Source organism: Mus caroli, unplaced genomic scaffold (assembly GCF_978045245.1).
Source record: "Mus caroli unplaced genomic scaffold, Mus_caroli_1 scaffold_14, whole genome shotgun sequence".
Taxonomy (NCBI): Eukaryota; Metazoa; Chordata; class Mammalia; order Rodentia; family Muridae; genus Mus; species Mus caroli.
Window position 1 is genome coordinate 28,212,428 of NW_028227269.1, and position 12,573 is coordinate 28,225,000.

The 12,573-nt window shown below is 42.9% G+C and overlaps 1 protein-coding gene across 2 annotated transcripts in view; it reads right to left on the reverse strand.

Moving 5' to 3' along the window:
* The window catches only part of Sntg2 (syntrophin gamma 2), a 206,478-nt gene that overhangs the window by 83,841 nt on the left and 110,064 nt on the right, over positions 1 to 12,573 (reverse strand). For both annotated transcript variants that reach the window (XM_021179140.2, XM_021179141.2), the window contains 2 exons: positions 10,950 to 11,041; positions 2,071 to 2,198 (listed from right to left, as the gene is read on the reverse strand). In XM_021179140.2, the coding sequence (XP_021034799.1) occupies positions 2,071 to 2,198; positions 10,950 to 11,041 (220 nt within the window). The remainder of the gene's footprint in view (positions 1 to 2,070; positions 2,199 to 10,949; positions 11,042 to 12,573) is intronic.

A 12,573-nucleotide genomic window follows, 5' to 3' on the forward strand; every position in this document is an offset into this window, starting at 1 on the left:
GACGATTGCTACCAGTTGTCTGACCCCAAAGCCAGACAAAGACACTCCAAGACTACTACTTTGAGCTATGAGGAGCACACGCACATTAAGAAACAAATTCAACACAATAACAAATGACTGTTTATGAAGCCAACTCGAATGTGTCCTTGAGACGAAAGGATGGTTAAGCACACATACTAAACACGACACACTAGGCTAAAAGAACGAAGGGTACAAATGCGTGACAATTTCAATGGAGACAGAAGAAATACTTGGCAAAATTCAACAGAATAAAAACAAATTCTCAAAACCCCACCGGTCAACAAAACCAATGAGTGTTTAAAAAAAATCCACAGCACATATCATACTCGGGGATGAAATGATGAAAATTTCCTTTATGATTGGGAACAAAAGAATGTCCATTCTCACTGCTGGTTTTCTGCACAGTATTGGAAGCGCTAGACAGCAAGACGGCGAGAAAAAAGGGAAGCCTAGATACACAGACATGCAGGAAAGGAAGAAATGTAGCACTCCCTGTTGATTCTTGATCCTGTACACAGAAACCACCACAAAGACTTCACACATGGCCACACACACACACACAAGCCAGTCAGAGTGACACAGGGACTCATTACAGCCAGAGGATACAGAATCAATACGTCAATCGCCAGTGTTTCTGAACACTAGGAACAAACCACATAGAAAGAAATTAAAAGAAACAATCCCCTTTGTAATAATGCCCTGTAATAAAATAGTAAATTTAAAGACTATCAGGACCTACTTACTAAAATCTATAAAATATTTGTGAAGGAAAGTAAAGAAGGCAGAAGTGGATGCAGTTACATTGAGTTTTCATGGATTTGGAAAATTATTATTACCAAATGTTCACACTATAAAGAGCAGCCACCTTAGGTGCTAGCAACCGCCTGTAATCCCTGTTCCAAGCAATCTGGCGTCCCCCTTTGTCCTCTGGTGGTACCTACACCCATTTGCTCCCATTTTTATTTAGCAACTAAAAATTTTATTTGTATTTTAAATTGTGCCTTTGCATGTCAGGAGTCTGTAGGGCATGTGCACAGTTGCGTATGGAAGCCAGAAGCCAGTGCTAGATTCCCTGGAGCTGGAATCCCAAGTGGTTATAAAGGACCACTTCACTGTGGGTGCTCGGAAGCAGACTTAGGTGCTGTGGTAGAGCAGTGCAGGTTCTTAACCATGAAGCCATCTCTCCATCTCTCCACCGCTACCAAAAAGGCCTTGAGGGAATTATGCTAATTTTATCACCACACATTGTGTGTGTTTAAATATCCCACTGAGCTCTATGAATACACAGGTCACTCGGTCTCAATCGAAAAGCCCAGAAACACACACATGCTCATGCCACCAATCACACAGTGCAACTCCGAATACACACCATACTCATACCAGGTAACAAACACTGCAAGCACCCACACATACCTTCTGACAGACAAAACTCAATTCACAAGATGTTTATGCTGTGCCTTTGCTAAATGAAGCTGGGCACTGTTCCCTGTGTCTGGCTTGTCTGCAGATTCAAGCAGGAGCCCTGGCCTCTCAGGTTACCCAGAAGAAGGATACATGAGCCTGCATAGATGCATCCCATAATTAACAGGGCTTCCAAACTCCTACTACCATTTACTAAACATGGGAGCTGGCCTAACCGTCTTACTTTATTAATGCAAAAAAGAAATGAAGATCACTGAGCTTAAATGGCTTTTCAATAAGAGAAGCGTACAATCTTTTATAATTGAACCTATTCTGTTGACTTTTAAAGTTGAAGACGGAATTTCTTCTTCTTGGACTATTTCTTGATCACTGACAATTGCTCTTGCTAGAAGAGGGAACAGTTCCCATTTAAAACAAAATCAGTCATTCCAACTGCTTCAGTGCTGCCGGATTCCTCTTGGCCTTCAGCACTTCCTCAAATGCTGCCCCACAGAGACAAATGCCTGTGCCTGCCAACAGTGCCATTAGACACTGAAGCAGCAGATAGAATTGGTATAACATGGGGTTGCCAGACTCCCACAATGCCAGGTTCATTAGTTTTTCTCACTCCCGATGTTGATTACATACCTGAGCTTTTCTGTTCCAGCTTTGTATCTGGAGATCCGAGCCATAGACAGAGGGACTGACAAGGTGTCTAGCCACCGCTTCTCATACTTTGGTTCATTAGCTATGGGCGAGGAAGGTGATGATGGAGCCTGTGCAAAATAACCAAGAGTTAGTCATCACAGGACCAGTTACCGCACTGTCCTCCGGAGCAGATTACAGGTCACTGAGGCACCCCTCCCACAAATCTCAGCTCAGCCCACTTCCACTGATGAAAACCTTTAAGATAACTTCTCAGGGATTCAGAGAGAAAGCATCACCCATGCTTGATCATAAAAGCTTTTAAAAATATGTTTCAAACAATATTTTTTTAAAGTGAAGAAAGCTAAAGGAGGGGGCAAAGAAAATTGCGTTTGGAGGAGGATCTCATAGCCATGACAGATCTTTACTTAAAAACGTTAAACCTTAGGAGGAAGTCAGTCAAAACAAGCTGAGCCAGTGAATGTCAGATACCCTGCAATGTGGGCCAAAATGAAATTGCTTCTACCAATGGCAAATTGATCCTAGTTATATGAGACTTATTTCTAGGCTATCATCAGGCATGGTGGGTCTTCAGTGTCTTTGCTATGCATTCGGAAACATGTGAAGTTATTCCTCTGTATTTTGACTTGAGAGGACACAGTCCCTAAGGAAGTCACTATAGCTCTTCTCACTTAATCTTCAGGCTTTGTAATACTCAAGGACATGGCTTTCAGCCTCAGACAATAGGTACCTTTGAACGGAACTGTGGCAGAACTTCATCTAAAGGAAAAAGTTGACTCATAAAAATGTCCTTATTGTTAGCATTTTGTCAAGGCTCCACTCCAGTTACCTGGCAACAACCAGGTGTGCCTGAGTCACTATAAAGGGGGCTGCTTGCCCCTCCTCTCTCTTGCTCTCTTGATCTGTCTCCTTGCTCCTGCTCTCTCTCTCTCCCCATTCCCTTCCACCCTCTCTCTCCATGTGCCCATGGCCAGCCTCTTCTCTCTCTCTCTCTCTCTCTCTCTCTCTCTCTGTCTCTCTCTCTCTCTGCCTTTCTCTGTCTCTACTACCCTCTCAACTCCCCTCCCCATGCCCCAAATAAACTCTATTCTATACTAGACCTTCCTGTGGCTTGTCCCTCAGGGGGAAGGGATGCCTCAGCATGGTCCCACAGAGGCACCACCTTCTCCTACACCTGACTACATATCCACAAACATATTCCTTCTCTCCTTATCTTTTTATGAAATACTTATAATACAAGTTTTAAGAGAATCATGGATCTGGTATGAAGAGAATAAACAACAAAATAATCAAGTCCCCAGATCTAGAGAGGGAGGGAAGCCAGACAAGCCACTTAGCTGTAAATACAAGGCATTTCTGATGAGAAAGAAAGGTGTCCAGGGACAGATCTGAGTGAGATGCACAGAGAAGAACTCTCAAGGATGAGGACACATTCTAGTCCAGTGCCTGGTCATTTATGCCTGCCCACTTTAGAGACACTCTGGAGTGGGAAACACTCTCCCTTCTTCCTTCTTGAGAGAAGAAGTGTGTTCATTGTGGTCAACCTGGCCCATATTCTGTGGCTTCTCCTCTGGTGTCAGGTGTTCAGGGGAAGAACTGCCTAGGAGACTGAGTGAGGAGCCTTACTGCACAGGTCTGGTTTTGGTGAAGTTACTTGGTCCGCTTGCCTGGTGGGCTTGAGGCCAACGAGATACATCTTTGTGGAAGTGGAGAGTAGCCAAGTGCTCTGCCCACAGGAGGGCAGGCTGTGAGCTTGTGGGAAAAGGCTAATTACCTGGCTGTGCACTCATGTGTGTTCTCTCCCATGAGGGATAGCACTTGGTCATGGGGGCGGGGGTGGTCATTGACTGTGAAATGGCACTAACTTTTTTGGTAGCTCTCCCTTGGGCACTGCTAACAGACATCGAGGAAGCCCCCCTAAAACTGAGGGGCCTGGTGTGGAGAGACATCAGCACAGTGGGTACCCTCTAGAAGAACAGGCTCTGACTAACCTCTGGGGCCAACCATACTAACCCGACAGATGTCTACCTCCAGCCCTCCCAAATTTGAAGATTACTTAATGAAACAAACACTTTAGTGAGGATGCAGATGGCTAGAATGAGGTGCAAACCTACAAATCCAGGGCACAGCAGCTGTGCTACAATAGTCATGACGGGACAATTAGACTTAACTCCTTGCATTGTATCCAAAAGGGTCACATAGCAGAGGAGCCCTGCCAGGCTTCCTGATTTGCATCTCCAATCAGCACTATGCTCCGATAATTATTCAAGAAACAGGAAACAGGTTTTACTTAATTTTTTTTTTTTTTTTTTGGTGTGTGTGTGTGAAAAGAAGACTATTCTAACAAGAACAGTAACTCTTGGTAACGTGCTTTTCTCCATAGCACACATGGATAATCTAAAACATTTTAAACTTCCTTCTCACCCCAGCAATCCAGAAGACTAAAACTATGTTAATAGTTATGATTCTCTCATCCAAATTCCGACAAGTCTCAGGTCGAACTGCATCAGGCTGACTGAACCTGCCTCCTTGTTGGCAATGGCATGTTCTTCATCCTGAGGCAGCGGCTTCTATAAGCAGCTGAGACACATTTATCTACCAGGGAGGGTGAATGCTGCCATCCAAACATCGTATCAGAAGCTGTAACAGCATAGGGACTCCTGAAGCATTCCACAATTGTGATGAGAAAGGTACGTGTCTAAGGTGTCACCTCTATGGATACTCAGCTGCATGTCCAGAGAGTCAACTGTGCCTCTGCTCCAAGCACAGAGAAACCTCAAAGTTATCCGACTTGACAGCAATCACCTATGCTTGTCTCTACCCCCTCGGTTCCCTAGCCTATCTTTGCTCTAAGCAGCTTTTTCCCTTGGATACTTGCATCTGAGGATTCAGCTAGATAATGGAGAGCCTGGGTTTCCTGGCTCTCTCTTGTCACCCTGTCAGGTTATTTCTGCTTTGTCACACAGTCCAGCTAAATCAGAAATCTGCACCTGCCCCTTGGCCTTTTGAAGTCAGCAGAATAGCACATTGTTCCTTTTCCATTGTCCCAACACAGACCCCCTAGAGGGGGTGCTTTCCTGTCACCTGCCTTGCTGTCAGAGCTGACAATCTTCAACCACCTGGTTCCTGTGGTTTGAAAGCTAATGCCTTGCCTTAGCCAGATTAATGCTTTTTAAACTGCTACCTCCTGTCATTTGGAATCTCCTAGTCTGAGAATTGTGCTACACAGGAAGCCTGAGTGGCCATTTAGATTTCCCTGTCTTATGTCTGACAACACATGTACATTGACTTTAAAACCTCACTGCGCATATAAATCACATAGGCAATTTCTCAAAGACAAGCCCTCAGGCCAGGTTTAATGACATGCAGTTTACTTATATTGAATGTGACCCTGGACTCTGCTGTAAATATTCATGTGACCTTGACCCTGCTGCTTAGTCCCACACTGTAAAGTGTTATCTTGGTTCAGGTGTTACTCTGAGTGGTTCCTCTTCTCCTTCTGTACCTTGCTCTGTTACAAGACAGAGGTTTGTCTCCATCTTCCTGTGTTTGTGAACTGCACAAGCATCCTTTTGTCTAGCATTAACATAATTTTGCAAACAAATTTTAACATTCTATTCATTAGAAGAGGATGCAATGCTTAACAATGTTTAAAATAATTTCTCTTTGGAAATGAGCATCAAGTGATATTGCCTGAGGTCTGGCTGGCAAAGCCATAAGCAAACAGAGCCAGGTAATATCTAGTACCTTGCCAACAAGCCATGTCCTGTCTTTACTTCACCTGAGCACAGTTTGTGATTTCCTGCCACATGCAGATACTAGTAAAAATTACCCAGCACTCACAGGTGAAGCCCCATAATTAATTCATTTCTTGCTCTCTTTTCTTTCCTTTCCTTTTTTTCTTTTCTCATTTCCTTTCTTTTCTCCTCTTTTCTTCTCTTTCTTTCTTCCCTTTCTTTCTTTCTTTCTTTCTTTCTTTCTTTCTTTCTTTCTTTCTTTCTTTCTTTTTTTCTTTCTTTCTTTCGTAATGTTATTTCTACAAAAATCACAACTTAAAAGCACTAGACAAAATGACTAAGGACTTGACTGCTAAAGGTATGGTTTGTGGTTATTTTGACATAATATGCAATCTTTTAAAAAAATCCATTACTCCCTCACCATGACCAAGCAGAGTACATTCAAGGTGTCAGTTTGAACACAAAGTGCCCCACACAGCCTTTGATGTGGTGTGTGTATTTCTTGCATGGAGCTCGTTACCCATGTCTCAATGTTGTTTGTAGATAACCATAGAATGATTTCAGTTTTTAAAGAATGTTTTGATCAATAAATAATCACTAAACCTAAAGATAAGAGTCTGTCTCTAGCTGTGTGGACACTTCATGGTCAATCGAAAAATAATGATGGCTGCACAGCAGACAAAAACCTGCCTGTGGGTCTCAGCTTGCAATTTCCATCCTTACAAACCCTGCTGAGGCTGTGGGCCGTTGGTAATGTGATTTTAGAGAACAAAACTACACAAGCATGATTACAAAAATAGAGAGAGCAACGAGACCCCAGCAGAGAGAAAATGATGACCCCAGCAAGGCCCTGGTTGACAGGGGAAGCTGTGAGACCCTCTGCGTGTACACAGGCAGTCCTTTCTCATGGGGACTCGGTCCGATCTGTTCTTAGAGGGGACTGCCAAGTGCCTGCGAAGTATTAAAAAAAGATTTCAGTGAGAAGTCCCAACTACTGCTATGCCTTATATCTGCGCACGATGACAGGTGACAATGTCTCAGGTCTGGCTGGGAAACCCCCAGCAAGCAGACAAAGACGATGCCTAGTGCTTTGTCAGCCGCTTGTGTCCCTCTCTTACTTCACCTGTGTACAGCCTACTCTAGCTTTACCTACTTCAACTTGTCTAGACTATAATACCTAACAAAGAGAGAGTAACAGGTGATAAAAAGATAAAATAAATAAAGTATGTGGCCATCATACTCTACTAAATTTGAAAAAAAAAATTACTGACATAGAAAAGATAACTGCCAGGACTCCTGCTCTGCCCATCCTAGCTCTGTGCACACTTTGTGCCGTGGACATGAAGCCTTGTGCACACCTAGCCCTATACACATCTGTCCTGTTATAATTGATTCCATTAACACTGGTCCTTTGAACATCTGGCCTTTTGCATGCCTGGCTCCTTGGATACCTAGCTCTGCCTACACCCTTTGACTCTGTTTCCCCACGCCTGTGTCTGCAGCTTTGGCTGCAGAAGAATAAAATAAGAGTAACTGAAAAGTCCAGGTCTTAATAAAGGCACAGGGTCCTGCGTTCATGCCCTCCAAGGTATTTCTTTCCCACAGCCGAGAGCTGTGTCAGCTTGCTTTCTTTCTTTCTTTCTTTCTTTCTTTCTTTCTTTCTTTCTTTCTTTTTGTTGTTGTGATAAAATACAAAGGAAATAGGAGGAATAGTTTATTTAGGCTGTTTCAGAGTTTATAGTTTATGGTTGGCTCCACTGTTGTGTGTGTGTGTTGTCTGTTTGTCTGTCTGTCTATATGTCTCTGGTTGTGTATCTTTATGTTTCTCATTCTCTCTGTCTCTCTCTGTCTGTCTCTGTCTCTCTGTGAGTGTGTGTGTGTTTCCCAGTGAGAGGTACATAAAGTATATGTGGGGAGAGATAGGTCCTAAATGTGAGCTGTTCCAACCAATAGGCATAACAGTGAAAGAAGAAAGCCAATGAACTCAGGTGTTCTCTCTGTACATCCTGCCAGCATGACACCCGTGGTTTAGTTCTAGCACAAGCTTTCTGCTTTGATGGAGACTGAAACCTGTGAAGCAGTGAGCTAAGACACATCTGTTCTTTCTTAGCTTGTTAGCTTTGGGTACTATGTGATAGCAACAAGAAAACCAACATACCTAGGCAGGCGACTGAGCCATGAGAGATGGTAGAGAGTCAGGGGGCCCCTGCAGATACCATGTGAAAGTCAATTCTATTTTCCCACGAAGGCCATCACTCTCCCATTACTCTTATGCTATTTCTAGGATCTGGACCCCAAACTTGGGACTTGTAAAACTTTGAATATTCACACTCCATTTTCTGCGGGGCTCCTTGTGAGATGACTCTTTACCACTTGGGATTCTGAATCAGCCCTGAGCAGCCTCCTTGTACTACAGGTCTCACAGATGGGCACAGCCCCCAGCCTCCATGAAGTGTTACTTTACATGGGCCAGCACAGAAAATTGCTTGGTGTAGATGCTGCCCACTAGTACCATGGCAACTCTGCCAAAGAACAGTGTGCAGACCTCCTGCTATCCCAAGTAACAGCAAGCTGCTGAGTTCACAAACAGCGCTTCCGGCCACCTCTCCTGCAAGAAAGGCAGCAAAGCACAATTCCCCAGGACAGGAACCCTGCTCCTCCTCTGGTCTTGTGCAGGAGGGAGGGTGTAGGGGAGGGAAGTCAAGTAGGTCCTCCCAGAATTCCTGTGAACAGCAAGCTTATGATGTTCCCTTCTGGGGAGGCAAAACTGGACAGAGCACAGCTAGGCTAGGATACTCTGTGTCAGGAAATGTGATTTCATTCAGAATTACCATGCCAGGTAACTACCCTCTCCCCCACCCCTATTCCTAACCACCCGGGGATTATCTGAAGAAAACCATCCAGAACAAGAAGCAAGCCAGAAGGTTGTATTGATGAAAGTGATTTTAACAGCTGGAGGAACTGGAATCAATTCATACACAATTGCATCCATGTATTCACACAGAGATGAGAAAACAGCGAGTCAAAGGGAGCTTCCCCACCTCCCATCCCTGGAAGACACTCAGAATGCAGAGAATGAGGGTGAAGGGGCAGCCAGAGTGGACCTGCTGCTCAGCAGACTTATCTGGACATCCACGCTCTACTCCTCCAAACAGTCCGGATCTTGGAAGCTATCCTTACCTTATTAAAATGTGGTCCTTAAATAAAAATTACAATGATTTTTAAATGTGAATTGATGCTGTAGGTTGAATGTGGAATGACTCCTATAGGCCCCTGCTTTGAATGCCGCTTCTCTAGCCTGAGGGATATTATGAAAGATCTGGATCTTTGGGAAGTTGGGTCTTTCTGCGTAAGAGGGTAACTGAGTGGGTGTTTGAAGGTTGCTCACCCCACACTTCCTGCTTTCTGGTCTTTTATGAGCTGGTGTAGAGTAATGAGCCTGTACCACATGCTCCGCTACAGACTCTTCCATGCCTTCCCATCACGGTAGGCTGAAATCCCCTGAAACTGAAAGTGAAATAAACGTTCTCTTTTTGGAGCTATTTCTCTGAGGTATTTTGTCTCAGTGAAAACAAGAGTAACTAATAAAATGGCCTACAATATAATTTGTATATGGCTTGTATAAATAGGTCCTATGTTATGGGGAAGAAGATATGCACCATCTGTATTTGTTTAAAAAAATAAAACAAAATCAAATTCCAATGTACTCTGAGGAAATTATGTGCCTTTTTTTCCCCCTGCAAGATTCAAATATGGATAAGGTATAGTAATATTTCAGGTTAGAGCTCAGTCCAAATACAGTGTGGACCTCTGAACGTCAAACTCTTTAAAGAAAGAATTAAACAAATAGCTTCCAGGAATCAGAGGTATAAAAGTGAGGTATGAGGATAAGCCAGACTTACAAGTCTGCCCTGGCTTCCCCAGTTTAAGAGGAAAGGTTTTCTGAAAGAAGCACTTTTTAATAAGCAGGTAATGAAGACTGCTGTCAGTATGTAAATGAAGGTAACTACTACCTGATGTCGGAGATGATGGGTTATTTTGACTGAAGCACTACATCCCCCTTTAAGCACTATTCGTAGCAGAGCTTACATACTTCCTATTTTGAAAACAGAGGTTCCCTGCTTCACTTCGGAAAAGGGGCGTGCCATTGCTTTGTCAATCTCATCATTCTTCTTTCAGCTTCCTTAGTCACTATGTTATGGTAAATGTTACATCAGTCATTATTTATTCACTTGCAGGTTTTAATGTCCTGTTGAACGTGACAATTCACACTGTCAGTTCACTTGTCCTTCCCTGCCTATGTGATCCAAGGTCTCCAAAATGGTAGTCAACCATGTCATCCCATACAGACAGCATGTTCCTAGCTGGGTGTCTTCTCTACTTTCATCTTGTACAAGGCAAGACTAAGATGTCTACCTCAGGTCCTTTGTTCGGATTCATCAATGACTCCTGTGTCTAGGGTAACACAGAACATCAGCCACTAGAGCCATTTTCTGCTTCTCTTTGCTGACTTGCCTCAACTAACAATAGGTTCCCCATTCTGGCTTCAAACTCCCGAGCTCAACTGATTATTCTGTCTCTGCCTCCTCTCCTGAGTAGGTAAGACAGACTATTGAGGTATGCTGTTGTGCCTGGCTCAAAACTAAGATTTAAAGTCAAGTGATGGCTTTGAAAATTAGGATGCTGTTCATCTCTGGGCTCAAGACTGGGGATAGAACTTGTGAGTGTGCTGCTTATCCTTTGTTAGCTACAGAAGCCAGATTTTAAATTACTGAAAGCTATTTAAACTGTCAAGGGGAGGAGTCACGGCACCTTGTAATTATAGGAACAAACAGGAAACCCTGCTGTTAAGGTCACGTGAAACCCACAGGCTACTTTGAATTCTACCTCAAAATGAAGAATAATGTTTGCTCCCCATGCAATTATGAACTACTGGTTTATGGTGCCTTAGTGGGTATAATGACGAAGACCCCACATGGGAGTAAATGCCTGTCAGCATTGTTCTTTCCAGAACATCTGCAGGTGCCTCTGTTGGATCATGGACAGTTTTCCCCTCAACCCAGGGCACTTGGGATTGGGGTTTCCAAGTTATGAGGTCTAGGTCGGGGGATTGCACGTACTTACTGTGTGGCTGCAGTGTCCATTCAGGTGCAGGCCACTGTCAAAGAGAGGTGATGAGGCCCTGCTGCTATGGTCACTGGATGGCCCTGGGGACCCTGAAACAAAATGAAAGGTCTTCATTCCAGTTGTAGTTTTCAAGCACATCATGTGTGCCTGTATGACTGCAAGATGGCAAAGCACACAACCAGGGCCAGCCATCCCTTGCTAGGTCCCTCTCAGGGATGGGGAACTGAATGATAAACGGGCTGAGAAAGAAATTAGGGAAACAACACCCTTTGCAACAACCACAAGTAATATAAAACGTCTTGGTGTAACTCCTACCAAGCAAGAAAAGGACCTGTATGACAAGAACTTGAAATCTCTGAAGAAAGAAATTGAGGAAGACATCAGAAGCTGAAAATACCTCCCATACTCATGGGTTGATAGGATTAACATAGTGAAAACGGGCATCTTACAGAAAGCAATCTACAGACACAATGTAATTCACATCAAAATTCCAACACAATTTTTTACAGACCTTGAAAGAATAATTCTCAGCTTCATATGTAAAACAAAAAAGCCTAGGCTAGCAAAAATAATGAGTACAGTAAACGAACTCCCAGGCTAATCACCACCCCTGACCTCAAGCTGCACTTCAGAGCAATAGTGATAAAAACCGCATAGTGTTGGCATAGAAACAGGTTGATCAATGGGACTGAATTGAAGACCAAGAAATAAGCCCATACACTTATAGACATTTGAGTTTTGAGAAAGAAGCCAAAACCATACAATGGGAAAAAACGAAGCATCTAATGGTACTGGTCTAACTGGATGTCTGCATGTAGAAGAATGCAAATAGACCCATATTCATCAGCCTGCACAAAACTCAGGTCCAAGTGGGTCAAAGGTCATCATTAAACTGGAAACAGCAGAAGAAAAAATAGGGAACATATTGACACAGGAGATAGATTCCTGAACAGAACACCAATAGCTCAGGCACTAAGATCCACAATTAATAAATGGGATCTCATGAAACTGCAAAGCTTCTTCAGGGCTAAGAACACCATTGATAGGACAAAACAGCAGCCTACAGACTGGGAAAGAATCTTTGCTAACCCTATACATCTAATATTCAAAGTATATTAAAAACTCAAGAAACTAGACACCAACAAATCAATAACACAATTAACATACGGGATACAGAACTAACCAGAAAATTTTCAACAGAGAAATCTCTAATGGCCAAGAAGCACTTAAAGAAAGGATATATATTATATATAATATGTATGTTATATATATGTTATATCATATATATAAACACACATATAAAATATACACATATGTACATACTATATACCAATGTGTCTGTGTGTGTGTGCACATGCATGTGCACATACACATAGACATATATGTATATTTATACACTACATACCAACTATACAACTCCTTGACATATACTCAAAAGATACCCCACTATTTCACAAGGATACTTGCTCAACTATATTCATGGCAGCTTTATTCCTAATACCCAGAAACTGGAAACAACCTAGATGTTCAACTGATAAATAAAATGTAGTACATCTACACAATGGAATATTACTCAGCTACTAAAAACAAGACATCATAAAATTTGTAGGAAAATGAATGG